The following is a 23,939-nucleotide window of genomic DNA, read 5'->3' as shown; positions in this document are numbered from 1 at the left end:
GCGTTTGGTAGGTGTGAAAGAGGTTTTTATTCCTGCACCCCTTTTTCTTAAGTTGGGGGTTTTTTTTGCTGGCTGTGTTTTTATTTATTTTTACGCCTATTTTCTGTTTCTGTTGGAGGTGCAGGGTGTGAGCTAATGGAGACACAGCATTGCTGCCTGTCAGGGTAGCACGGACCGACCTTAGCTGACTGCTGTGGCTCAGCTGTGTGTGCCCCAGCACTGCTTCCTCCTGCAGGGTCTCAGGAAAACTTTCATTTGAGGACTCTGGCAACTCATAATCACAAGTTGTCATCCTTCTAGGTGAGAAAGATGGACCAGCCTGCTTGAGAAACAGAAAAGCAGGGGATTTTTTTTTGTGCTTCTAATAACAAACCAAACCCAGGCTTGGTTCCTGTGCAGATGTGCATTTGCAGATGTTGGGCAGTACTTTGCTGTCAGCACATGGACATGTACCATGATATGTGCTGAAATCTTCAAACATTCGCCAGAGACAACACCAGAGGAACACCCTGTTGTTAAGAAGAATTGCACCAGATGCTGATGGGTTACCTAATGGTAACATAGTGGTTACCTTTTCTGAAGGTTATTACAGCAAATACTTAAACTTCACACGACAAATAACTTGTTTTCAAAAGTAAAACTAAGTTAAATGGCTTTGTACTTTTTCTTTTCTAGTATGCTGCCCTTTACTCAAATCAGTATCATTTTTAATTAGCTCATAAGAATTATTTTTTGGTCTCCAACAGAAATGAATTGCTCCCAGTGTCTGGGGATAGCTCTGAGATTATTGCAAACTGATACGTTGTTTGTGCCCCATTATTTAAAAAAATCTTGGTTTGTTTTGAATTTGAAGTGATGATCCACCAGACAGGTTCGTAGAAAGTATCTCCTTAGGTTACCACTCTTTATGCTTCAAACTCTGTTGTCATGAAGAGCTTGTGAGCTCACTTGTGTTCAGGTGTAGGAGGGAGATGCTTTGGAAGTGTGGGAGATGAGGAGGGTGAAAGGTGGCTGGTTTGCTTGTAGGTAGGACAGACAAGTGTCTGCTGCTCATAGTGCTTAGGAATGAAAAGCCTTCACAGGAGAGTAGCTTCTTGGCTGGTTTGGGAAGTTCCTGCCCTGCAGCATTAACCATCAGCTGCACAATCACCACACCTAGGAAGGTGTGTGTGCTCCTCAGGAGGAGGTCAAGAACTTCATGGTGTTTCTGTGTGTGTAGGGTAGAAGTTACCAGTTGTCAGAAGGTGCCCATGAGCATTTCCAGAGCTGGTGTGTGTCACTGACAGGGTTATATTGCAACAGCATTTTAATTAAGCATTAATAGTATGAAACCTCATTTGTTGGGTGCGTCCCAAACTCCCTGTGCCGTGACTGAATCACTGGTAGATCGTAGGTGAGTGTGTTCCCCTGTTCTGGGGAAGGTGAGCTGTGCTCACACACTGCAGAGGGAATAATGGGAGATTATTCCCAACCCGGCTTTACCACTCCATAATAACAGTAAACACTGAAAGCAAATGTGAAAGTTTACCGTAGCATTCCTGGAATACAGAAACATATCAGAATCTTATCAGTAGTCAGAAGTCATACAGTCCAAATGTATATTTTATAGCTTCTTATTAAGATGGCAGCTGATTTGATTGATGCAAAGAAAGCAATTGAAACAAATGGTTTTGTGCAGCAAAGGCAGTGCTCCTGGGTTAATGTGTTTATTTTGAGGTGGCTGCAAATCAGATTTAGCAGCTTTGTAGGAAACTTATTGGGGTGTGTTTTGTGGGGTGGTGTTTTCAGGAGGGGAAAGTTGTCTTTGCTCCACTACTCGAAGTTGGTTTAGGTTGGGAATGAACAAACCAGTGTCAGATGTGAGGAGGACCAGTGTCAGTGTGTGGGGCTTGGGTGTCAGGAGAGGCAGGGAACAGGTACAGGGCTGCAGCTGCTCAGTGTGTCACAGGTGTCACTGGAGCTGCTTTATCTGCAGGGGGAAAAAATGGGGGATTTTTTTAAATAATTAGTTCAGCTGAGGTTTTGTATTAACCATGCTGCATTTACTGGGGTTGTGTTTTCTAAGGTGCTTGTAACATGCTTGTTTAAAAAGCCAGCAGCTGACTATACTGGCCTGCATCTGAACAAGCAGCACAGGAGATTTTCATTATAGTAAGTCAAGACCTGCTCTGCCTAGATTTATATCTATATAGGTATATAGGATATGGTTTCTATGAGCATAATTGTAACAGGATAATTGTTAATGTGGAGGTAGTCCTGCCCATATAAGTAGATCTGCTGATAGAAGTGTGTTCTTAATAGTGTAAGAGATGGAGATGAGAATGAGAGGTGCTGGTCTGAATCTGTATGTGCACTAGAAGGAAAAGCACTCTTGTTCATGTTAATTTAGTTTTCTCAAAAAGAAATCCTGTACCTTCTGCATATGTGGAAGGTGTGTTTTGCCTCAGCTGACACACTGGGGAAGAGTGCCCTGGCTTTCCTAGGCAGGATGGCCAAATTGCCCTGTTCCTTTTGAGCTTTCAGGAAGAACTTAGATCTGGTTTAAAAATCAAATACATGTTCTAGATTTGAATAAAGACATTTTTCGAGAGGGTGTAGCTCTTATTTATCTACCTGAGGGCCATATGCCTCAAGGCAAGAGCTGCATTGTTCAGAGCTTCACTGCAGCTCTCAAAAGGCAAACAGGAGGCTTGAATTTAGTGTCTGTGATCTCACAGTAGTGCTCTTGAATGTGTGTGGCAGTTGATGGTTTTGAGTAAGAATGGAGTAAATATCATTTTTTCTGCAGTGAGTCACTTACAGTCGCCACCATTTATATCCTTAGATGTTAGGTTTTTTTAAGGAGGCATTAAAGATTATTTTGATGAAAAATGACAGTGACTATTGGCCTATGCCTGTGTAGCTGACCCTGTGAACACCCCACACCTGCAGGTGTATCCAGATCATGTTGCCAAATGTTTCATTTAATATCTACTTCTGGAGTAGTGTCTAAAACAATTTATAAGAATTAGAAAGTAAGCAGCTGTGTGAGCAGCTGTCCCCTGAAGAAACACTCAGCCCATGCAGCCCCTCAGGTGGAGGAAAGGGCCTGCTCTGGCTTCAGTTTGCTGTCTGTTCCCTGCCCCAGCTCCCCTCCTCTGTCCCAGCCCCCAGCAGTGCTCCCTTTCACCCCGGGTCACCTCTCCTGTGCACTGAGCTCTGCTGTGGCTCTGAGAGTTTGTGCTGGTGCTGCAGCTGGGCCAGGGGAGCTGTTGGTGATGCAGATTCATAGCAGCAACAGTGAGGGGACAAAATGGCTCTCGGAATCTAAGTGGGCAAGATAATGGTCTTAAAATGCTGTTTTTCCTTCCTAACTGGTCCAGCTCAAGTTTGTGATGTTCTGTTCTGTTTTGTTTCCCCATTGCTGCTGCTGCTGCTGCTCTGAAGGCCTTGCCTGTGGAAGGTTCCTGAGTCAGCTGGAGGACAGCAGTAGCTGAGGTGGATTAACACTGGAATGTAGGCAGGGGCTGGAGCACTTGGGAGCTATGCTTAGACAGAAAGGGAAAGAGGTAAGAAATGTGAAGTGGTAAGACTGATTTTAAGCTCTTCTTTACAGACTTTACCCAATCTTGTAATGCCAGCATTTGTGCATCGCGTGTGTGAAGTGTAAGGCAGAGGAAAAACAATCAGCACCAGCCTCCTTCCCTGACTATTTTTACACTTTAAATACTCCATGCAGCCAGTTGGCGAGATCCCTTCAATAGCTGATGTATCTGCTGTCTGAGAAAGCACGGATTGGCAGGGCTTTGGATGAGCCTGTGAAAGTATTTGTGTGCTCCATTGTGCCGCTGGGCTGCCCTGCCCCTGCACACAGGCCGTGCCTCTGCTGGGCAGGACACAGCAAGGCTGCACTTCCCTCCTGGTGTAAATACCTGTGTGTGTGTCTGTGCTGCCATGAGCCCTGTTCCTGCTGCCCTGGGGCTTGGCCCAGGCCCAGCACTTGTGTGTGGTGAGTGAAGGAGCTGCTCTGCCCCCAGACCACTCCTTTTCAGCTGGATGGGGCTCTGCTCTGGCTGCTGACACAGTGATGATGTCAGGAAACATGACACACAAGGCTGGGGACCCTTTTCCCTTGCAGTCTAATCTGGCTGCAGTTTCACAGTCAGTGTAATCCAGTCATAAATTACATGTATATTGATTATTTGCTTTGTTCCTGCACATTTTACAGCGACTTCTGTGCCGCTTTATTTAATTAGACAAATGTTTTTGCGAGCGTTGCATTGAAAATTTTAAGGTGATTCTTGATTTAATTTAAATAGTAACTGCTCATTCGTTAACCATTCTTCTATTTCCAAAATAATTTTTATTCTGGGATTGTTCATGCTTAGCTACAATCTAGATGAGGATTATTTTGCAATTGTAGAGCATATTCATGCAGCCTTTTTTCCTGATCACTGAAGTGTGGATATAATGGTGTAAGCAAATAATATCCTTTGTGCTTCAATGATCTCCACTCTCGATTTCAAATTTCAGCAAGATGTGCAGGCTTTGCTGCATTTCACACCCAAATCTTTTAGAAATAGCCCTAAACAAGCCAGGCTCTCCTATTGAGTATGTGTGTTGCATCTTGATTTCACTGCACGTCTGTATGCATATAAACATTTATCTTTGGAGGTCTTGAACAGGCACAAAAATATCCTTTAAGATGGCAGTAGTTGTGCAAGCCTAATTCTTGAGCTGCAAGTGCCTCTAATTCAAGATTTCCTGTGCCCTGGAGAATGGACACAATTTCAAACTGCTTCTCAGAGTGCAGTAGATTGCTGGTGTTGATGTGGGCTTTGTCATGTGTGTTCAAAAGATCCCTCAGAAAACACTCAGATTTAGCAACAGCACATCCTTTGACACACCTCAGCCTATGTCACCCAAATCAAAAAACCCAGGAGGAGCTCCCAGCAGAGTGTAGGGAAGCAAGTTGTTCATCAGGAGCAGAAATGAGGAGTTGTGGTTCCCAGAGCAATCAAAATGTGACCATTTTGGATTTCATGGTGGGGCACAGAGGTGCCACAGTGCCCAGAACTCCCACTGAACAGAAGTGGATGAGGAAACAGTTAATTCCAGCTCAGTTTTGCAGTGAGTGTCCACACCCACCAGATGGAGCTTCGGGCTCCAGTGGAAAATTCCAGAAATTGAGCAAGAATGAGAAGTGTGTGAATGACTTAGGAGATCCCTGTCTGCTGGGCTGCAGAAGGTGGGCTTTTAACCTTTAAATAAAGAATGAATGGAGACAGACACATCAGCCTTAGCAATTCCTTTCACTCCAGCTGTCTTTCATGAAGTTTCTCCTGTGATGACAAGTTGAGAGTTCTTAGTGCAAGAGCTGAAGGGACACAGCAAGCACCAAAAAAGAGATGTAAACCAGAGTTTCATAAACCCTTGCTGAAAATTGCCTATAGCCATTGAAACAGCACAATAAAGATTTAGGCTCGAATTTCCTCCAGAGGATAAGATGGGAGTGTTTTAGTACCACACTTTAGATGGACTCATCTCCTCTCCTGAAGCCATGTTTACATGGGATGTCAGGAGAAGGGGTGTGAAACGGTCCTTTTGGTTTGACACACAACTTGAATTTTTTTTGGATATAGCTGATTTAATCTCTGAAATGTTCTTTAAATGTTTCTTTTTGACAAAGGGTCTTTTAAGAAATGGTGTGTTTGTCTGTGATGGGAGCTGGTGTCACGTGCACAGTGCTGCGTGAGTTTGGCAGTGCTTTGACCAGGTAGCAACTTGCAGTTGTTGATTGCCTTCAGTTCCAGGTGTCTTAGTTTTAAAACAACGTCAGGTTTTTCCCCAAGGTTTGATTTGTTGGTTTGGTTTTTTTTTCATATCTTTTCAATAGGTCCTGTTTTGGATGTAGATGTGGGTTAAAGGACCTTGGATATAGGAACAAGCTGAAGGGCTGGGGCTCGTTTGCTTAAGGTTGAAGTGCTGTGTCTGACCTGAAGCTGTGCATCCCAAATTCCCCACTGGAGTTGGGGTGTGTTGGAGGCTGCAGGACCATCCTGTTCCCTGGGCAGAACCTTCCAGCTGCAGTGGCTGAGAGGAGGTGCTCTCAGTTCAAAATGCTGCTGTTACAAAACACTCTCCCTCCAGGATTATAGTGGATTGGAAAAATGAGCCCTGAGTTGTCTGGCATTTCAGATGTGCTGTTAAACTGCAAATCTCATTACCTTCACAGGAGTGTGGGTGCACGGCCCTCAGAAAACTAGGCCAGAAATGCTTAAATAGTGTGAAAAGGGAAGAGTCCAAGGGAAGAAAGTGAAAATGCTCAAAGTCAGGCAGCGATAGATGTGTCAGGAGCTGACTCTTCAGTCACTCAGTGCAGGGAGGAGAGAGATTTAATTGCAACTCTCACCTTTTCAAGGGAGTTTTTAGTAGCTTCAGTTCTTTCAACTTCTCTGTTCTCCCTGGTATTTCTACTCCTGGTGTTTTTGACTTGCTCGCTTTTCCCTGAGACACCTTTCTGCTTCCTGGCTCTCATTCTTCCTTACTCAGCTGTCCTGGAACTGTCATGTCCCAGAGTCCCAGGGACAGGCCATCCTTGTCCTCCTGTGAATATAGAGTGTTACACACCATCATTCCACACAGCACCATTTAACCTGCATACACAGGGAGGCAGCTTTTCTGTTGCTGTGGGAACCACAGGTTCATTTTCTTGCATATTTTTCTTGTATTTTAAGAGATTTCACTCAGTGTTGCACTACCAGGCTTCTTTGCAAATCTGTTTCATGGCTGCCTTTTAGAGCATGTTATTAAATGTAGCTAGCTGGGAAAATTGTTAAAAGTTGCCTTATTCTAAAAGCAGTTGGAATAGGGAGATAAAAAGCACAGTATCAAGAAACCAAGTCTTGTTTCATCTCACCCAGGATCTTAGAGCTGCAGCCAGCTCTGATGTTTGCTCCTGTGTTGGGCTGTTAGATAAAATACTGGCAAAATAAGGGCTAAAATAAAAGAAATTTGGATTATATAGAGTCAGAAATGCCAGATGCTTGGGGATCCTTGTCAGCACACAGTGCAGGGCAATGATACTCAGTCTGTGGAGACCCAGCATGGGATGAAGTGCTTCCCTGAGCTCAGAATCATCAGCCTGATAAACTAATTGTCACTGATCTGCTCTCAAGGCTGATGGGTCCTCACCCACAAGTGTGCTTTCTGCAGGGAGGATTCCATGGGAGAGAGATAATTTGGGCTTCCTAGAGGCACGTGGGCACTAAGTTACCTTCTAGTTAGAAAATACTTCAGTATGAAACAACCACCCGTCATCCATCCTTACCTGTCTGAAGGTATGGCTGGTGCTCTTGTTAAAGCAGATGCAATATTCAGTTTTGCCTCAGCGTGAAGCATTTTAAGAATTTAGTCTTTTTTAATTTCTTAAAACGTTTTAATGTCTTGTGTTGGAACTGTACTTGCCAAAGAAAGCAATCTGTACTTTCAGCTGTGGATGTTCTGTCTGAATAATGAAAAGATTAAAATCTAACAATTTATTTTGCTTTATGCCTTGGCAAAGTAATTCTAAATGACTCAACAAGTTTTGCTTTTATGAACTTTAGATTTGGCTGTTCCAGATTTTGTGGTGCTGCTGTTGTGTCTTGTGTTTCCAGTCTGTTCAAAACTGAGTTTCTGTCCATGGCTGATGGGAGTTGAAGAGGGATCAGTCTTCCAGCAGAAGTGTGATCATTTACATGCCATTCCCCAAAACTTCCCATTCTCCTCCTAGCAATGTAATTGAGTTCTAATCTGAATTAAATTCCTTCCCAGAGGAATGTGTGTCCCCAGGGCTGTGACTGGTCCCTGTTTGATATCCCATAGTCTGGTCATTGAAGGTGGGGCCTGTTTGTATGGACCCTTGCAGGAAGAATGAGCTGCCCAAGGCAGTGCTGTTGCTGTGGGTGCTTCAGTGTCCCTCAGCCCTGCAGGGTGCAGCTGTGGGTGGTGCTGAGAGCCCAGGGCAGTGCTGTTGCTGTGGGTGTTCACTGTGTCCCTCAGGGTGCAGCTGTGAGCTGGGTGGTGCTGAGAGCTCAGGGCAGTGCAAACAGCTCTGAACCCCCTCAGCCAGAAGGTTGGCTGGAGTGTGAGGAGGAGCATTCCCACTCTGTTCACTGCTGGACTTGTGCACTGGGTGCCTGAACTGCACTCTGAGCACTTCATGGTTCCTCAGGCAGCACCACCCAGGACAATCTGCTATTTAAGCTGCAGCCCTGTGACCTGCACTCAGAGCAGCACTGTGGTTTGGAAGGAGCACTGATGGCTCATTATCAGTGTGAGATTGCCCTTACCACATCTCTTACCTTTGTCTTTACCACTGTGTTTTGTACAGCAGGACATGATCCTCCTCCTGTGCCCGGGCTGGGGGCTCCCCCAGTAGGTGCCACATCCCCCTGAGCGGGCGGCCTGCAAGAGAGTTGGCTTTGGAGGCTTTTGCAGGAAACTTGTCCAATGAGTCTGAGACGCCCAAGCACCATCAATTTTGGAGGTAAATACTTCATCATATGTACTGAATAGATGGGGAAGAGTTGAGATTTTCATTTGACAAAGTAGTAGACAAAAAATAGTAGAAAGGATAGTTTTGACTGTTTGCTTCTGAGGTTTGGATGTTTTGAACTTAAAAGGAACACCAGCTTGAACTCCAGAGAAATTGAGGGGTGGTGGGTTTGGGCTCAATCAGTCTGGCAGCTTCACTGCAGATGAATTAGTTTCCTGGGTTAAAATTTTCTCCCCTCTGTTGGTTTAAAACCATCAGAAGTAAAAGTGAAAGCTGGTTCTGACTGCAAGGGAAATGACCAGCCTGCCTGAAGTAATGCCATGCTAAACTGGGGGAAAACCTCTGAATTGGGGTAGGGAAGTTCAAAGATACTTAATTCAAGTTGGATGTCCTTTTAAGTTATTCCTTGGAATCTGACATTACATATTTGAATCTCAATTGAAATGTTTAATTTTGGAAATTCAGCTGAAATGCTCTTTATTAAGATATTTTCTATCATTTGTCTGTAGCTTGGTCTGTCAAAGTGGGCTGTATAAAGGGAAGGGAGGGAAGAATACTGTGAAAAGTTAAGCCAAAGGGGAAAAAAACCCCACCAACAAAACAAACAAATGAAAGAAAATATAACAATTAGTCCCAGAAGGGTTTTTTTTTAAATGACAAATTTAAATGTTGGTACTTGCCTTGGGTGGGGGAGAGGGGAGAATAATTTGCATGACGTGTGTTTTACTTCCAATTTAATTCATGCTGTTATTGGAATTGAATCAGGTTACTGATCAAATTGTAAAGATAATGTACGTTTAAAAGTGAATGAGTTAAGTTTGCTCGAGTAAACACCAGTAATGTCCTGGCACCCAGCCCACAGAGAAGTGAAACCCTGGTGAAGGTTTGCAGTGTCTGGGTTGCACTGAGGATGTTGATCCTGGGTTCTCGTTGCTTTCTGGTTTTAATGCCAACTGTTATTCCCAAATATTTAATACCTAAACCGAGGCTGTCTGGTAGAGAGCTACCTACACCTTTTAATGAAGTAATTTGGAGCATAATCTGAATTTTCTGTACTAATGTGTTGCCAAACTGCATGCATTTTTTTGATTATGGTGTTTGACTCTGCTGCAGCCCTTCCCTTTTAGTATTATGGATATTAAGAAATTTGGGGTTGAATTATTGGAATGAAAACCATGGGATCATGATACAGAGCTAACAAAGGCAATGGACCAGAGGAGAGGGTTTAAGTGTGTGGGGTGGGGTATTTATGTAGGGGAAAGGAACAGCTTTTAGAATAAGGGTTTGAAACATTGCTTTTTCTGTAGGAAAAAGATGGAGTATTGCATGCTGGGAACAAGTGCTTTCCAAAAGGTAGCTAAATTTTAAAAGTACATTTGTTTCATTTTGTTTTGGGCTTTGCTTAAGTATTCTAATCTAGTAATTTTGTCCTTTTCTGCAGTTTTCATTTTGATTAGACCTCTGCAAATCTCTCTTCTAAACAAAAGTTAAACAAAAAAGCCCAACCAAAACAAACCCAAAAAACCCTCAAACCTGGGCCACAATTGCAGTTTGTCATTGCTGAAGTATTGCGCAGTGTGTACAGAAAGGAATTTTAAGGTTGTTTGTAATGATATAACTTCTTCCTGGGGTCTGTTTTGTTCTCCATGATTTCAAAATCGCAGGTATTAACATTGTTACATTTGAAGATATGAATGTGTTGGGTGAATACAGAGAATAACCAAAAGTAAAACCTTTTGTTAAGTGTAATCTCCATTGGCACCTCTTTAAAAACAAGAAACTCAAACTTCAAAACCCCAAACCCAAGAAGCCCCACTCCTGGGGAATGCTGTCAGCAGAAACTCCAAGTAAATAGTCTCATTTTTTTCCCTTTGTTCTTGTGAATAGCAAGACATAACATACTTGGAGGAAGTCTGAGTAGATGAGTCAGGACTTATGTCATTAACTGCAGTTAATGTTTTGGCCAGGTTTCCCCAGGAAACAAAGCTTACACAATTTTTCAGATTGTGGCTTGTCTCCTAATCCCTCTTCCCAGCCAAGAGAAGAGGGAGCCATTTTCAACCAAACTGGGTGGAGATGGAGGTCTGAAAAAGATCAATGAGCACCTTTAAGTTTGGTTCAGTGCAGCTCTCCACTAAGGGAGGCAACAGGTTTGACCATTCCCAAGTTTCCTTCCCAGCTCTCCTAGCAGCCTGTTCCTTCAGTTGGGTGCAGCAACGCCGAGGGGCTGCTAAAAGCTCGGTGGGAGGGGTCGTGAGGAGGGCACAGAAATGTCAGTGCTCAGGCCTGGGGCTCCAGGGCATTCCAGAGGGTTCCAGGGGGTCACTTCCCGGTGCTGCAGAGGGGCCGGTGAGGTGGTGCCTGGAGCTGGCAGTGCCTGTCCTCATCCAACACGGAGCGAGCCAGGGCTGTGCAGGGGAGAGAACAAGCAGTGCATTGTCCTGGCTTAGCATTCGAAGTGTGGACTCCTTTGGAGTGTTGGTGGTGGTGCCTGGCTGGGTGCATGTATAGTGTGTCATTCCATGGATACGATATTATTGCAGGTACAGCAGCAGCTCATGATGCCCCGTAAAGCTTTTCTTTCCCAGAAAGAAAAGCAGGCTCGTGCCAGGGAAAGGGATATGTTAAAAAAGAGGAGGAGGCGACAAGACTATCTCAAAAGAAGCGTGGAACCACAGAAAAATACTGAAACAATAAAATGGCACAGGGATGATGAGAAGAGGAGAGAAAATGAGCAAGTTAAGGACAAAGATATCAAGAAGCGGTGGAGACAGGATGAGAGAGAACGACGAAAGAATGTGGACGCTATGAATTGGCACAGGGAAGAGGAGAAGAGGGAAAATGAGCGAGGTAAGGACCAAGAAGGCCAAGAACCAGCAAAGAAAGGAGGAGGATGAGGGGGAAGGAACACCGAAAAGATGGACCTTTGAGGCAGCAGAGGATGATGGGGAGAGGGGAAAAGAGAGAGTAAGAGAAGTTCTGGTTTATAAGCATGTGCAGAAATGTTGCTTTAATGAACTAGAGTTCTTACATTGCTGATGGTTGTAATAAGATTGATGTGAGTGGAGATGTAAACTAACAGTCACAGTGGGACAGAAGAGGCCGGGTTTACACACTGCTTATCCAATTGCCTGTTTGCACACATGCTCACACCTAATGCTTTGTTCAGCAGTGCCATTGGTAATACTGGGTGTCAGATCACCCAAAACTTCAGGTTTTCTCAGTCTTCATAATAGGAGTAAATGAGAGCATTAGGAAAGGGAGGGTCAACCTTATGAGCTCATAAGAGAAGGTAAAACTGATGCTTTATTTTTTTTTTTTTAATAATGTCCCTAAGAGAGTTGTAATTGCATGGACAGATCTATTCTGAGGTCAGTTATTCAGCATAAGTGTGAATTTCATGGAATGCCTTTAAGAAGCAGCAGCTCAAGAGATGAAAAGAAGAAATTTGAAGACATTAGGAAGAAATTCCTCCCTGTGAGGGTGGGGAGGCCCTGGCACAGGTTGCCCAGAGAAGCTGTGGCTGCCCCAGCCCTGGAAGTGTCCAAGGCCAGGTTGGACGGGGCTTGGAGCAACCTGGGCTAGTGGGAGATGTCCCTGCCCATGGCAGGGGGTGGCACTGGATGGGCTTTAAGGTCCCTTCCAACCCAAACTGTTCTGTGAAGATTCTATGAAAAAATAAACTTAGTGTGTAAGGGGTGCTCGGAGGGGTAGATGTTGCTTATTAGGAGTAACTTTATATATTTCATTGTGAGGGAAAACGCTCTCAAAAGGAGTTTCCAGCTTTCTACCTCTATGTTCCTGTGAGGTTTTTATTGTAGGACTGGGAATCATCAGCTGGTAAAAAGAAACTGAATGTCAAGAAACTTGCTAAATGTGTGTAAAAAAAGTTTGCACTTCCTTTTTTCATTCATATTTTTCACTCAGTACTCACTAGGAAAGGTTAATTTTTGTAGTTCTTCTTTTCTTGATTGACTGCTTCTTCTAACTGCTCTGCTCTGGGAACTCAGATCAACTTAGAACTATGTTCATGACACTTTTGAAGGAAATAAATGAAATATCCAGACAGGAACTTCCCAGTTATTCCTCTAGTCCCATTAGAGTCTAGGATTCCACTGGCTTGGTTGTGCCAGTGATGAACAGGCACTTGGGAAGAGCCAGTGGCCACTGAAGAGCTTCAGGATCCCTGTCCTCGTACAGGTCTGGGATGCCTGAACAGGATAAAATGCACTGGGGGCTGGGGGGTTTGTGTCCAGCTTTTGGGGAATTCCATAACTGGTTTTTACCTGCCATTTCACAGCAGTGCTCTCTCCAAACTCTCCCTCAGAGAATGGGTGCAGACTCTCCCTCAGAGAATGTTCAGGTCACCCATGTTCTGTGCTTGCTCGTCATGGGAGGTGTCCTGTGTGGGCAGGAAATGGTGTCATTTCCAGTTAAGCACAAAGAGAAGGAAACCTAGAGTAGGTTTTCTAGAAAACCTAGAGTGGTGCTGTCATGGTGCCTTTGCACAGCAAGGTCTTCCTGCAGGTTAGTTCTTTAGTCTTTATTTCTTGCTGAAAACACTGTTTTACTGTGCAGACCATGACATTAGAAATACACTGTGCTTGCTGCTTGCATTGGACCAAAGCTGAAACATAAACCCAGCCTAGTGAGCACCCTGAATAGTGTCCAAAATTGCAAATAACACAGTGGGCAGATTGTGAATACTGGCTGAAGATTTCAGTTGAGGGAGAAAGGCTGTCTGCCACTGGTGCACCTTTCCCAGAATCTCAGCAGTGTTGTGGGTTGTGGGTGCTGTGAAGCTGCACGTGGGAAGCTCAGTCCTTTCATCAGTGAGAGCTGGAACAGCCCCACACCTGATACCTGAGGGCATCAAAGGCAGCAGATGCACAGCAGCTCCTCTGCTGAGGGCCAAGATACAAAAGACCCACTGGAGAATTAAGATTTTAGTTACACTAAAATAGAAAGATCTTTTGGGGTCTAAAGACGGGTGGGAGTTTTCTCTTTTTTATCCCCTCTGATAATTTGGTGGATGTGGGTGTTTTTCCCTCTGGTGATCCCTCCCCTGGCTCTGAGTGCAGACCTTCTGTGAGGTGGGAGTGCAGCGCTGGGTGTGAGATCAGGACACCCCTCCTGAGGCAGGGCTGTTTGCCCTGACAGAGAAATGTAGCATAACATTCACTGTTGCAACCTAGAAGACTAAACCAGACATGCAGTTACTGTATTTTACAGTAATTTTTCCAAATAATTGCACAGTCATCTTTTAAATTCATCTTTTGACTCAGCTCTTAGGTGGTTCCAGTCCCTTGGTAACTGGTATGTGTCAGGACTGAACTGCATGGCCAGTTGAAGCTGGTACAGTGAGGGTAGTTTATTAAATGTTAAAACTGGTTTAAAAATCAGAAATGTAACAGGAGGATGTGTCAGACATTCTGGGTGTTTTTAGAATAGAGACTGCAATTGTTTCCATCTGGAATTTGAAGTGCTAGTAAGTCAAGTGGTGAAGAGGTAATTTGGAGTTGGAAGTCTCTGAAAGTCTGTCTAAATGCTAAGATCTGTTTTAAAAAAAAAAGTAGTGAAGAGTTTGGGGTTTGTTAAAAATGCTCTGTGGCTATACAGTGGCTAATTTGGGGCTAGACCTTGTTTCCTTTGTGTGTTGTCATGCCATAGAAATGAGAAGTCCTGGTTTCCTGTTCTTGGGATTTGCACTGTTAAGTTCCTAAAACTAAGCAGCAATGATGTTTTTTTCCTGACTATTCACACCAGTGCTCCTGAGAGCATTTGAAGGTGTTACACCATTTCCCCCCTACTTTGCCCACCGTGGCTGACAAGGTTAGGGATGGATGGAGAGGAAAAGCCTTTTGCTGTGGGACAGGAGGGACCTCAGGCAGACAAAGCATCCCTCGTTTCCAGAACAGCATTAGTGTCTGGCTGGGGGTTGGAGATGCTGCTCAATCCCAGCAGGTTTCATGTCCACACCCAAGGAGGTGCCAGCAGAGGGTTGTGTACAGTGCAATTACAGTTGGAGGTACTGCTCTAAATAGAAATGAAGGGAGGTGCTAAAAGCTGCTTTTGTAGTCACAAACTACAATAATATCTGGCTCTCCACTGACTGTGATTAAATAGTCAGAAATTTCCTTAATCAGATGAACTGTGCTTGCTTGAGAACGAGGTTTTTTGTTAGATCAGGTGAGTTGGATTCAGCCATCAAGCAGAACTTGGTTGATTTTAAAAGCTGATCTGTAAAAGTTCAGGTTTCAGATGTGAAGATTTAATTTTCTCCTCTGTTACAATGCAGGGGAAAGGAAGGTCCTGGAGTTTCTTGTCTTGTTAAGACTTCACTGAGGCAGGCAAAGGGCAGAGGCAAGAGGTTGGTGCAGAGAGACCAGAGATCTTCTTTTCAGGCAGTTCTAAATAATTTGCTTTTCTTTGGGTTTCTGTATCACAGTGTATTAGGCGTGTTTAGACACAGTAATTAAGATGAAGCATTTGGTTCCTTTGGTGAAGAAGTTTAGTGGCATTTTGTGCTGAAGTCACTTTTTTGTTAACAAACTTTATTTGAGATTGTGGCTGACTCAGGTTTACAAGTGATCACTTCCCAAAGCCAAGCTCTGCACTGACTGGGGTGAGACCAGAAATGGTTTCTTTGCAGGCAAAAGGAGTTTGTTCTTGAAGTAGGGACCTGGATTTTAGAGAAAGCAGCAGGGCTTGCCAGGAGCTTTCCCATGACTGGTTCATGCACTGCTGTTTCTGCAGTTCATACTAATCACTTGGGTTTTTCTGGAATAAAATTTCTAGGACATTATCTCCTTGGATTTGAAATTCACGTGAAAATATTAATTCAAATCCTGAACACACTTGACTGTGCTGCTACACAGAATTTTTTATATTAAACTGGAGCCTGCAGGTAGTGCCTGGAGGGGTTACTGAGCCAGTGCAGTCCAGAGAGAGCCACATTATCCCACTGCCTTCAGAGAGCAGGGGCTGGTAGAGCCACGAGTCATTTCTTGGCTACATTAACATTTTTCACTCTGGCTCTATGACCTGCAGCAGCAAGAACTTATAATAAATGGCTGTTCTTGAGTTTGGGAAAAAAAAAAAATTCATGCTCTGCTTTGAAAGCAGACTTGTGTGACTTGACTGTAGCTCAGAGTTGAGAGCCATAGCTCCAGTTCTGTGAGGGAAGAGTTGGAATAGACTGTTAAGGAAGCATACTTCCTTTCTAATATTCCTTCTCATTTCTTTAGGGATAAAACCACTCTGTGCACTATGTGCTATTTTTTGTGTCCTGTTAATGAAGTTTTAGTATCACACAAGTCAAATCTGGTTTGAATCTTTTTAAACCAATTTGTTACTAATGTTTCACAAAACTGACATTGGTGACCCTCAGCCCTGCTGTTAAATATTTTCAATTACTCTTTCTGTCTTTAAAATGGACCTGGCTCACTTTAGGCTGTATTAGACATTGTTTTTACAATTAAAGCAAAATTATTTTTAGTCAGCGAGATTTTTGTTCTACTTGTTGAAGTAACTAAACTAATTGTAAAATTGCCCTGAAACAAATAAATGTGCTCTTTGTGGTCTTAATTTTTTTTGATACAGCAATTTCTCAGTACAAATTCCTGTTTGCAAGATAGATATCCATTACTGGTTTCAAATTTTCCACCATTTATGTGCTTGTACTTTGACATAAATGGTATTATTTTTATTTTACTTGATCCAAAGGCATGTTAAGCAATAGCAGAAATAACAGGATGCAGCCTCTGCCCAGAGGTGCTCACACAGTAACTGATACCCCGTGTGGGCAAGGCCAGGGAGAAAAGAGAGCAGAACTTGTAACTCTGGAGTAACCTACTCAGAGCCTCACACACAGAACAGTCACAACATCTTACCTATGTTGAAAGTGGTTTTTAAACTTCTCTGCCATGTGTGCCTTTAGAAATAGCTCTTAATACAAGTCAGAGGCAGTGGCCATGTGGATAAATCAGAATTTGATTAGGAAATCTGATAAAGAACCATAACCTCGAATTCAGGGTTCAGTAACTGATTTGCCTGAGTCAGTTTTCACAATAACAAGAAGTCAGAAACTCGGATCAGACCTTATTTCCCAGGCCTTCATGAGGGTTTAAAACAATTCCCTGGGCCAGAGTGAGCAGGCTCTGCAAGGCTGACATGAATCACCCTCGCTGTTTGAGCAGTCGGGGTCCCTCCTGCACAGAGGGAGTGTCTGAGGCCTGGGCAGTGTTAGAGCTGCAGGTGAAATCCTGATACCAGAGGAGGGGTGGGAATGGGGAGAGCAGAGGAAAAGAGCAGCTCCTGTTGTGTAGCTGACAGTTCCATGTGCACACAGAAGTTTGAGCCATCCCTCGTACTTCCCCAGTGGTTGCTCTCTGAAGGTCTCTGACCAAGCTCTGAGGGCCCCTCTTTATAGAAGGATCTTTGCTGAACAGCTTCAGCCACTTAAAGCTCTAAGTGCAGTAAAGGAGGGAAGCAGCATTAATTTCTCACCCCACCTAAGCTGAGTGCCAGGGGGCTCTTTCTCACCGAAGAGATGCTGGTACCTGGGTTATAAGGCTGACACAACCCTTGGAGCTCACCTTGCCTGTTTTCAAATCAGTTAGAACACGTATGCACAGGAGAGAAACTTGAGTTCTGAAGTACTTCAGCTTAGGGGTTTGTAAAGACAAACACTCTAAAGAAATAAGTTATTTCCAGATGCACTGAAAGTCCTGCAATAGTTGTTCCATCAGTTTGTTGCCTTGTTAAAGTGCCCTCTCCAGCCTTATGGGCAGCCTCAGCCAAGAACAATCAGACAGAATGTGTAGTTTGTTAGTTAAAGGTTCAGCTCTGATACGAGTTCTGTGGGGAAATGAGACAGACAATTACTAATAATTAAAAGTGCAGCACTGTCAGACAAAACACATTTGATTTAAACCTTTTCTCTTACTCTCTTTTTCAATAGAAACTATGTTCCAACTTCCTGTCAACAACCTTGGCAGTTTAAGAAAGGCCCGGAAAACTGTGAAAAAAATCCTTAGTGACATTGGTTTGGAATACTGTAAAGAACATATAGAAGTAAGTATGGCACCTCCCAAGAGTTAGAGCTGAAATTCTCCACAGTTAGGGGCACTGAGAGAGATTTGGGGTGTGACATTATTTTTAGACCTGTTTAAGTTCTTCACAAAGTAGGTGCTCATTAAAAACTTGAGGTTAAATGTACCTGTAAACACTTATTAGAGGGTTTAGTGGAGCCAAGACACACCTGAGGCTCTGTGTGACTGATTTGGTGACACTGAGTTCTCTTTGGTTATGGTGGATCGTTAAGTGGCGCCTGGTACTGAACACCCAGGAATGCTGCAGGAACTGGGAGCAGTGTGGGATGTTGGGGGGGGCAGAGGATGGGTCAGTCCATGCTTCAGCAGGTCAGAAGTTAAAGAACCACTTCATGCCTGTGTCAGTTCCTACAAGGGAAGGGTGTTTGTGCTGCTCTCCTGAACAGGCTCCATCAGTGCTGTCCCACAAGTGCAGCTTTCCTTGGCAGTTCCCCACAGCCCCTTGCAGCTCTCAGCACATGACCCATTGCTTTAGCTGTTCTGTCTGTGTCTTGTGAAGAGCACTGAAGTGAGATGTGTAAGGGAAAGAAATGCCAGTCCTTCCTGCTTGGAGAATTTGCTGGGCCAGTCTCACGTTTAAGGGGAGAATTCTGAACTGGGACAATGTTCATTTCAGTGGAAATGTTATTTTCGAGTCCTTCTGTGCTGCTGACTTCCATGCCAAAGTACTTCATAAGGTTACTTTTTTAATAAGAATTGAGTGTCTTGGACATCACACATGTCCAGCTTTAAAAAATGTTATCTGAATTCCTGTGTGAAATTAATTTAAATTCAAACAGACCCAATCAAACAAAACAAACACCACACCAGTATCCCCCAAAAAGCAAGCAAGCAACCAAAAACCCCAAACATCAGAGTCTGGGAATACTTTTCTTCAGGATTGCTTTTGAAATGAGTATGTAACCACAGTCTTGGGTTAATCAGGAGATGAGTACTGAAAATGGATCTTCAGGTGTTTTATGATGCAGAGAATATTCACAGCTCTGCACCTGTGAGGAGGTGTGACACCACCACTGCCTTGGGTTAATGATCTGTGCCCTTTGCCAGCAGCCCCCAGGGAGAATCCAGGGAATGCTCAGGGATTGCTTAGGGTTTTGGTCCGGGTGTTTGGTTCTGACTCTCTGTCCTCTCTTCCCATCTTCCCCTTTTCCAGGATTTTAAGCAGTTTGAACCTAATGACTTTTATTTGAAAAACACTACATGGGAGGATGTAGGACTGTGGGACCCATCGCTTACGAAAAACCAGGTTGGTAAGAGTTTGGGTTGACACTGTGAGTCTGCAGGTGGCTCGTGCTGAAGGGCCTCCCACAAACATGCCAAGAGCTTTTCCTGCAGTTTTGGCAGGAAAAGGGACAGCAAAAAGCTGTGTGCTTTGTTGTGATATTTTTGTGTTGAGTTATAATCCTGGTGTGTCTCAGGAGTCTGGGTGGCCAGTACTGGAGAACTGATGGCTCCAGAAACCTTGCTAAGTCAAACAACTGCACACAAGAGCCCATTCCCACCTCTTTCCATGCTTAGCACAATTCCACCAGCCTTCCTGTCAAAAGATCAACAGTTTTATACTGTCAGTGATAGGTTTTTTACCTTTCCTGGATGGTTTATTCCCTGTTTCCATCACTTTCAGAAGCTGTTGAACTGAACACATCTCACTGCTGCCCTGTGCACGGTCACTGTGAGTGCCTGGCAGCCACAGCCAAGGGTTCCAGAAGCTGTAATCCCACATGTGGTTGGGACATACCTGGTTCTGTACAGCAACTCAGTGACACTGGAACTGTTGTGGTTTAGGTGTTTCTGAGCCAGTAATTAAGGAAATTTGAATTGAGCCAGAAGTGGAAGGAGGAAATGATACTTGATGCTGGTTAGAGCAGGTTGTGTGTGCTGCAGTGGCCTCTCCTGATGGTGCAGTGCAGAGTAACCCCAGCACTGAGGGCAGAATCCTCTCTACAAAGCAATCCCTCTTGTCAAAGGTCAGGGATTGCTCTCAGAGGAAATGGGAACCTGACTTGGGATGGATTCCTAGTGTTAATCTGAAGATGTCCCTTTATTGCTTTGTTCCATAAAATACACTGATGTCCCTTTTTCTAGCTAATCCAGAACAAAAATTGCAATATAAAAGGAGGCAGGTGTTGGTTAGTTGGTTTGCTGTGGCCTGTCTCCAGCCCTCCAGGTGTCTGAGGCTCCAGCAGGTGCCCAGAGGCAGATATTCCTGCTTCCTTGTGCAAAGGAACAGTGCAGATCTCCAGCTCCTTCACATGATCTGTGTGTATCTCAGCACACAGGACTTGTTCTGACACCCACGAGGAATGTTTGTAACTATTTGAATTCCTTGTCTTGCCTCCCCTGAAGTGCCAGGTTGCTCGTGGCCACCTCTAAGGCCAGTGAAACTTTGGTTTGTGGTGCATCAGTTGACAAGAACTGCATTGGCACCACATTAAATGTAACAAAGGGAAAAGCTGCAGGGAAGCTGCAAGGGTGGAATTTTCAAATTTTTTTCCTGAGTCGAGGTTGGTTTAAAAATAAGGTTTGTGCTTTGATCAAAATGAAAAGGCTTGGTGGCTTTAAGGGCTTGCGTAGCCTTAGTCTGTGTCTTGGTAAGCTGAAATCCTTTTGTTCACCAAAAAATAGGTTTTGAATTCCATCTTTGATATTACAGTGTGTAATGGATAAGGACACTGAAATAGCTGAAGTTATAGATCCATCTTACATCTCTAGGAGTTTGGCAGATTTAGGTGGGAAGTATCTCATCTGGATACAGTCTCATTGTCCTCAAACAATCCTGTTTGCCTTTTCCCCCAGAAATGAGCTTATGGGGAACCTTTTGTTGCAGCTCAGCTGCAGGGAAGAGGCTCTTTTGTGACTGGTGGGAAAGAGGCTTCTGAGTGAGCCCTGCCTGCTGAGGTCATGGTTAAACTCTTGAGGGGCCTCCTGGCACATCACATGTATGCTCAGATGATAAACTTCTTAGGAGGCCCGAACTGGGAGAGAAGAAATTAGTGAAAAGGTTTGGGATGGTTGCAGGGGGTCTCGCGAGTATTGTTTAGAAACGTTGTTTTGGGAATATTTAGTGGATGTTGTTTTCCTAAAAGCTGCCGTTCACTATTGAGTTTGTGCTCTGTTCTCTGTTCAAGGACTATCGGACAAAGCCCTTTTGCTGCAGTGCATGTCCATTCTCCTCGAAGTTCTTTTCAGCCTACAAAAGCCACTTCCGGAATGTTCACAGCGAAGACTTTGAGAACAGGATTCTCCTCAACTGTCCCTACTGTACCTTCAACGCGGACAAAAAGACTTTGGAAACGCACATTAAAATATTCCATGCTCCCAATGCCAGTACACCGAGTGGAGGCATCAGCACTTTCAAAGATAAAAACAAACACGAGAGCCTTAAACCCAAGCAGGCTGACAGTGTGGAACAAGCTGTTTATTACTGTAAGAAGTGCACTTACCGCGACCCGCTCTACGAGATCGTTCGAAAGCACATTTACAGGGAACATTTTCAGCACGTTGCTGCTCCTTACATAGCGAAGGGAGGGGAAAAGTCCCTCAATGGTGCGGTTCCATTGAGCTCCGGTGCCCGAGAGGAGGGGGGGATCCACTGCAAACGATGCCTTTTCATGCCGAAATCCTACGAAGCTTTAGTGCAGCACGTGATCGAAGACCACGAACGGATCGGATACCAGGTCACTGCAATGATAGGTCACACTAATGTCGTGGTTCCAAGGTCTAAACCTTTGATGCTCATAGCTCCAAAACCCCAGGATAAAAAGCCTATGGGGCTCCCCCAGAGGATGGGTGCCCTCTCCGCTGGAAGTGTCCGGTCTCTCTCGTCACAGCAGATGATGAACAGACTCACTATACCAAAGCCTACGTTAAATTCCACAGGAGTGAATATGATGTCAAATGTTCACCTACAACAGAACAATTACGGGGTCAAATCAGTGCCCCCGAGTTACGTTGGGCAGCCGGGGGGGAGGCTCAGCCTCAGTGGGAACACGCCCGTTTCTCTTTCCCAGCAATCACAAACCATGAAACAGTTTTCAGCGAGTGGGAATGGAAGGCCTTACACCCTTGGAGGGGAGCAGAGGTCCCAGGCCTCAGCAAGGTACTCGCTGCAGTCTGCCAACTCCTCCTCGCTGTCCTCGACGCAGCTCAAACAGACCTCGTTGTCCCAGTCACAGGCAGCGACCAGGGCTTTGGGCCAGTCTGGCTCCAAATCCCCTGTGGCTGCTACAGGCCCTTCCTCTGTCAATACATCATCCACACAGAAGTGGAAAATCTGTACAATCTGCAACGAGCTGTTCCCTGAAAACGTGTACAGTGTCCACTTTGAAAAGGAGCACAAGGCTGAGAAGGTGCCTGCGGTCGCCAACTACATAATGAAGATCCACAACTTCACTAGCAAATGTCTCTACTGTAACCGCTACCTGCCCACCGACACGCTGCTCAACCACATGCTGATCCACGGCCTGTCCTGCCCCTACTGCCGCTCCACCTTCAACGACGTGGAGAAGATGGCTGCTCACATGAGAATGGTTCACGTGGACGAAGAAATGGGACCTAAGACTGATTCCACTCTAACCTTTGACTTGACGTTGCAGCAGGGCGGTCACACGAACATACATCTCCTTGTAACCACCTACAACCTGCGAGATGCTCCCGCTGAATCCGTAGCTTACCATGCTCAGAACACTCCCCCCATTCCGCCAAAACCACAGCCCAAAATCCAGGAGAAGTCTGACATACCCGTCAAAAGTTCTCCACAAGCAGCAGTGCCGTACAAAAAAGATGTGGGGAAAACTCTGTGTCCTCTGTGCTTTTCAATCCTGAAAGGACCCATCTCTGATGCTCTTGCACATCACCTACGGGAGAGGCATCAGGTGATCCAGACAGTTCACCCCGTGGAGAAGAAGCTGACCTACAAGTGCATCCACTGCCTCGGGGTGTACACGAGTAACATGACGGCCTCGACCATAACGCTGCACCTGGTGCACTGCAGAGGGGTGGGCAAGACCCAGAACGGGCAGGACAAGGGCACGTCCCGGCTCGGACAGTCCCCGGCCGTGGCGCCGGTGAAACGCACCTACGAGCACGTGGAGTTCCCACTCATGAAGAAAAGGAAGATGGATGACGAGGACTCCCCCTCTGGCTTTGAGGAGAAGCCTGAAGAACCCGTAGTTCTCGCACTGGACCCCAAGGGTCATGAAGATGATTCCTATGAAGCCAGGAAAACGTTTCTTACAAAATATTTCAATAAGCAACCCTACCCCACGAGGAGAGAGATCGAAAAGCTGGCGGCCAGTTTGTGGCTCTGGAAATCTGATATCGCTTCTCACTTCAGTAACAAAAGGAAGAAATGTGTTCGGGACTGTGAGAAGTACAAACCCGGGGTGCTGCTCGGCTTCAACATGAAAGAGCTCAACAAAGTCAAACACGAAATGGATTTTGATGCTGAATGGCTGTTCGAAAACCACGATGAAAAGAACTCCAGAGTCAATGCCAGTAAGACTGTTGATAAAAAAATCAACTTAGAAAAAGACAATGAGAGTTCCTCAGACAGCTATGAAAATATAGAGGAGGAATACAACGAAAGCCGTAGTCCCTTCGGTCAGCGCATCTCTGACGTTGGTGGGAAACCCACATCTGATGGCACAGGGGAGAACCCCGAGGACAGCATATCCAAGGAAATCGTGGAAGAAAATGCATTACAGTCTCCAGAGAAATCTGACCAAAAACAAGAGGAAAGCTCTAAATATGAAGAGATTATTTCTGCTGAAGAACCAACAAAACTGGTAGGGGACATTTCGGATAGCGAAGGTGATCAGGATGATGCTGTGGAATGGAAGGATGGAGCTTCCCAGTCTGAAAGTGGGCCTGGTTCCCAGCAGGTCTCAGATTTTGAAGATAATACATCAGAAGTAAAACCAGAAGTGTGGACAGATGAATCCTCCCAAAGTGAAGATGCTGGGAGCAGTAAACCAGCTGTCGAGGCCAAAGGGGGCGGATCCGAAAGCGATGAAGAACAGTCAAAGTGGAAGAATCGTTCCTATGGAAAAGTAGAAGAGTTTTGGTCTAAGGACCAGTCGCAATGGAAGAACACATCGGAGATGGAGGAGAGCCTGTCCAGTCAGCAGATGGAGTGGCAGAGCAGCGCGATGGACAGCGAGGACGGGGAGCCCTTCGCGGGCGTGGCGGCCGCCGTGGCGAAGCAGGCACGCAGCCTGCCGGCGTGGAGCTGAGCAGGCACAAGGCGTGAGTGGCCCCGGGCACCGGCCTGGCATCGGCCGCACTGCCCACACCCCTTTGGGCCCAAA

At 45.1% G+C, this 23,939-nt stretch overlaps 1 protein-coding gene across 1 annotated transcript; it reads left to right on the top strand.

Moving 5' to 3' along the window:
* The first annotated feature begins 114 nt into the window (after nucleotides 1–114).
* On the top strand, nucleotides 115–23,864 carry ADNP (activity dependent neuroprotector homeobox). The gene is made up of 8 exons (XM_018073737.2): nucleotides 115–300; nucleotides 3,427–3,548; nucleotides 8,354–8,509; nucleotides 9,826–9,871; nucleotides 11,062–11,368; nucleotides 17,481–17,593; nucleotides 18,785–18,877; nucleotides 20,760–23,864. Exons 4-8 carry the CDS (start codon nucleotides 9,833–9,835, stop codon nucleotides 23,862–23,864), a joined length of 3,657 nt encoding a protein of 1,218 aa, XP_017929226.1. The 5' UTR covers nucleotides 115–300; nucleotides 3,427–3,548; nucleotides 8,354–8,509; nucleotides 9,826–9,832.
* The last annotated feature ends 75 nt before the right edge of the window (nucleotides 23,865–23,939 follow it).

Source organism: Manacus vitellinus, unplaced genomic scaffold (genome assembly GCF_001715985.3).
Source record: "Manacus vitellinus isolate BGI_N305 unplaced genomic scaffold, ASM171598v3 scaffold_26_pilon, whole genome shotgun sequence".
Taxonomy (NCBI): domain Eukaryota; kingdom Metazoa; phylum Chordata; class Aves; order Passeriformes; family Pipridae; genus Manacus; species Manacus vitellinus.
The sequence above is the reverse complement of the archived record's forward strand: the minus strand, read 5'-3'. Positions and strand labels throughout refer to the sequence as shown.

Bases quoted from the DNA above. Each gene is read 5' to 3' on its own strand.
- ADNP (XM_018073737.2), top strand. From the start codon at position 9,833: ATGGAGTATTGCATGCTGGGAACAAGTGCTTTCCAAAAG. The intron at 11,369-17,480 runs GTAAGGACCAAG...CTTTTTCAATAG, and splicing joins GAAGAGGGAAAATGAGCGAG to AAACTATGTTCCAACTTCCT. The intron at 17,594-18,784 runs GTAAGTATGGCA...CCCCTTTTCCAG, and splicing joins ACTGTAAAGAACATATAGAA to GATTTTAAGCAGTTTGAACC.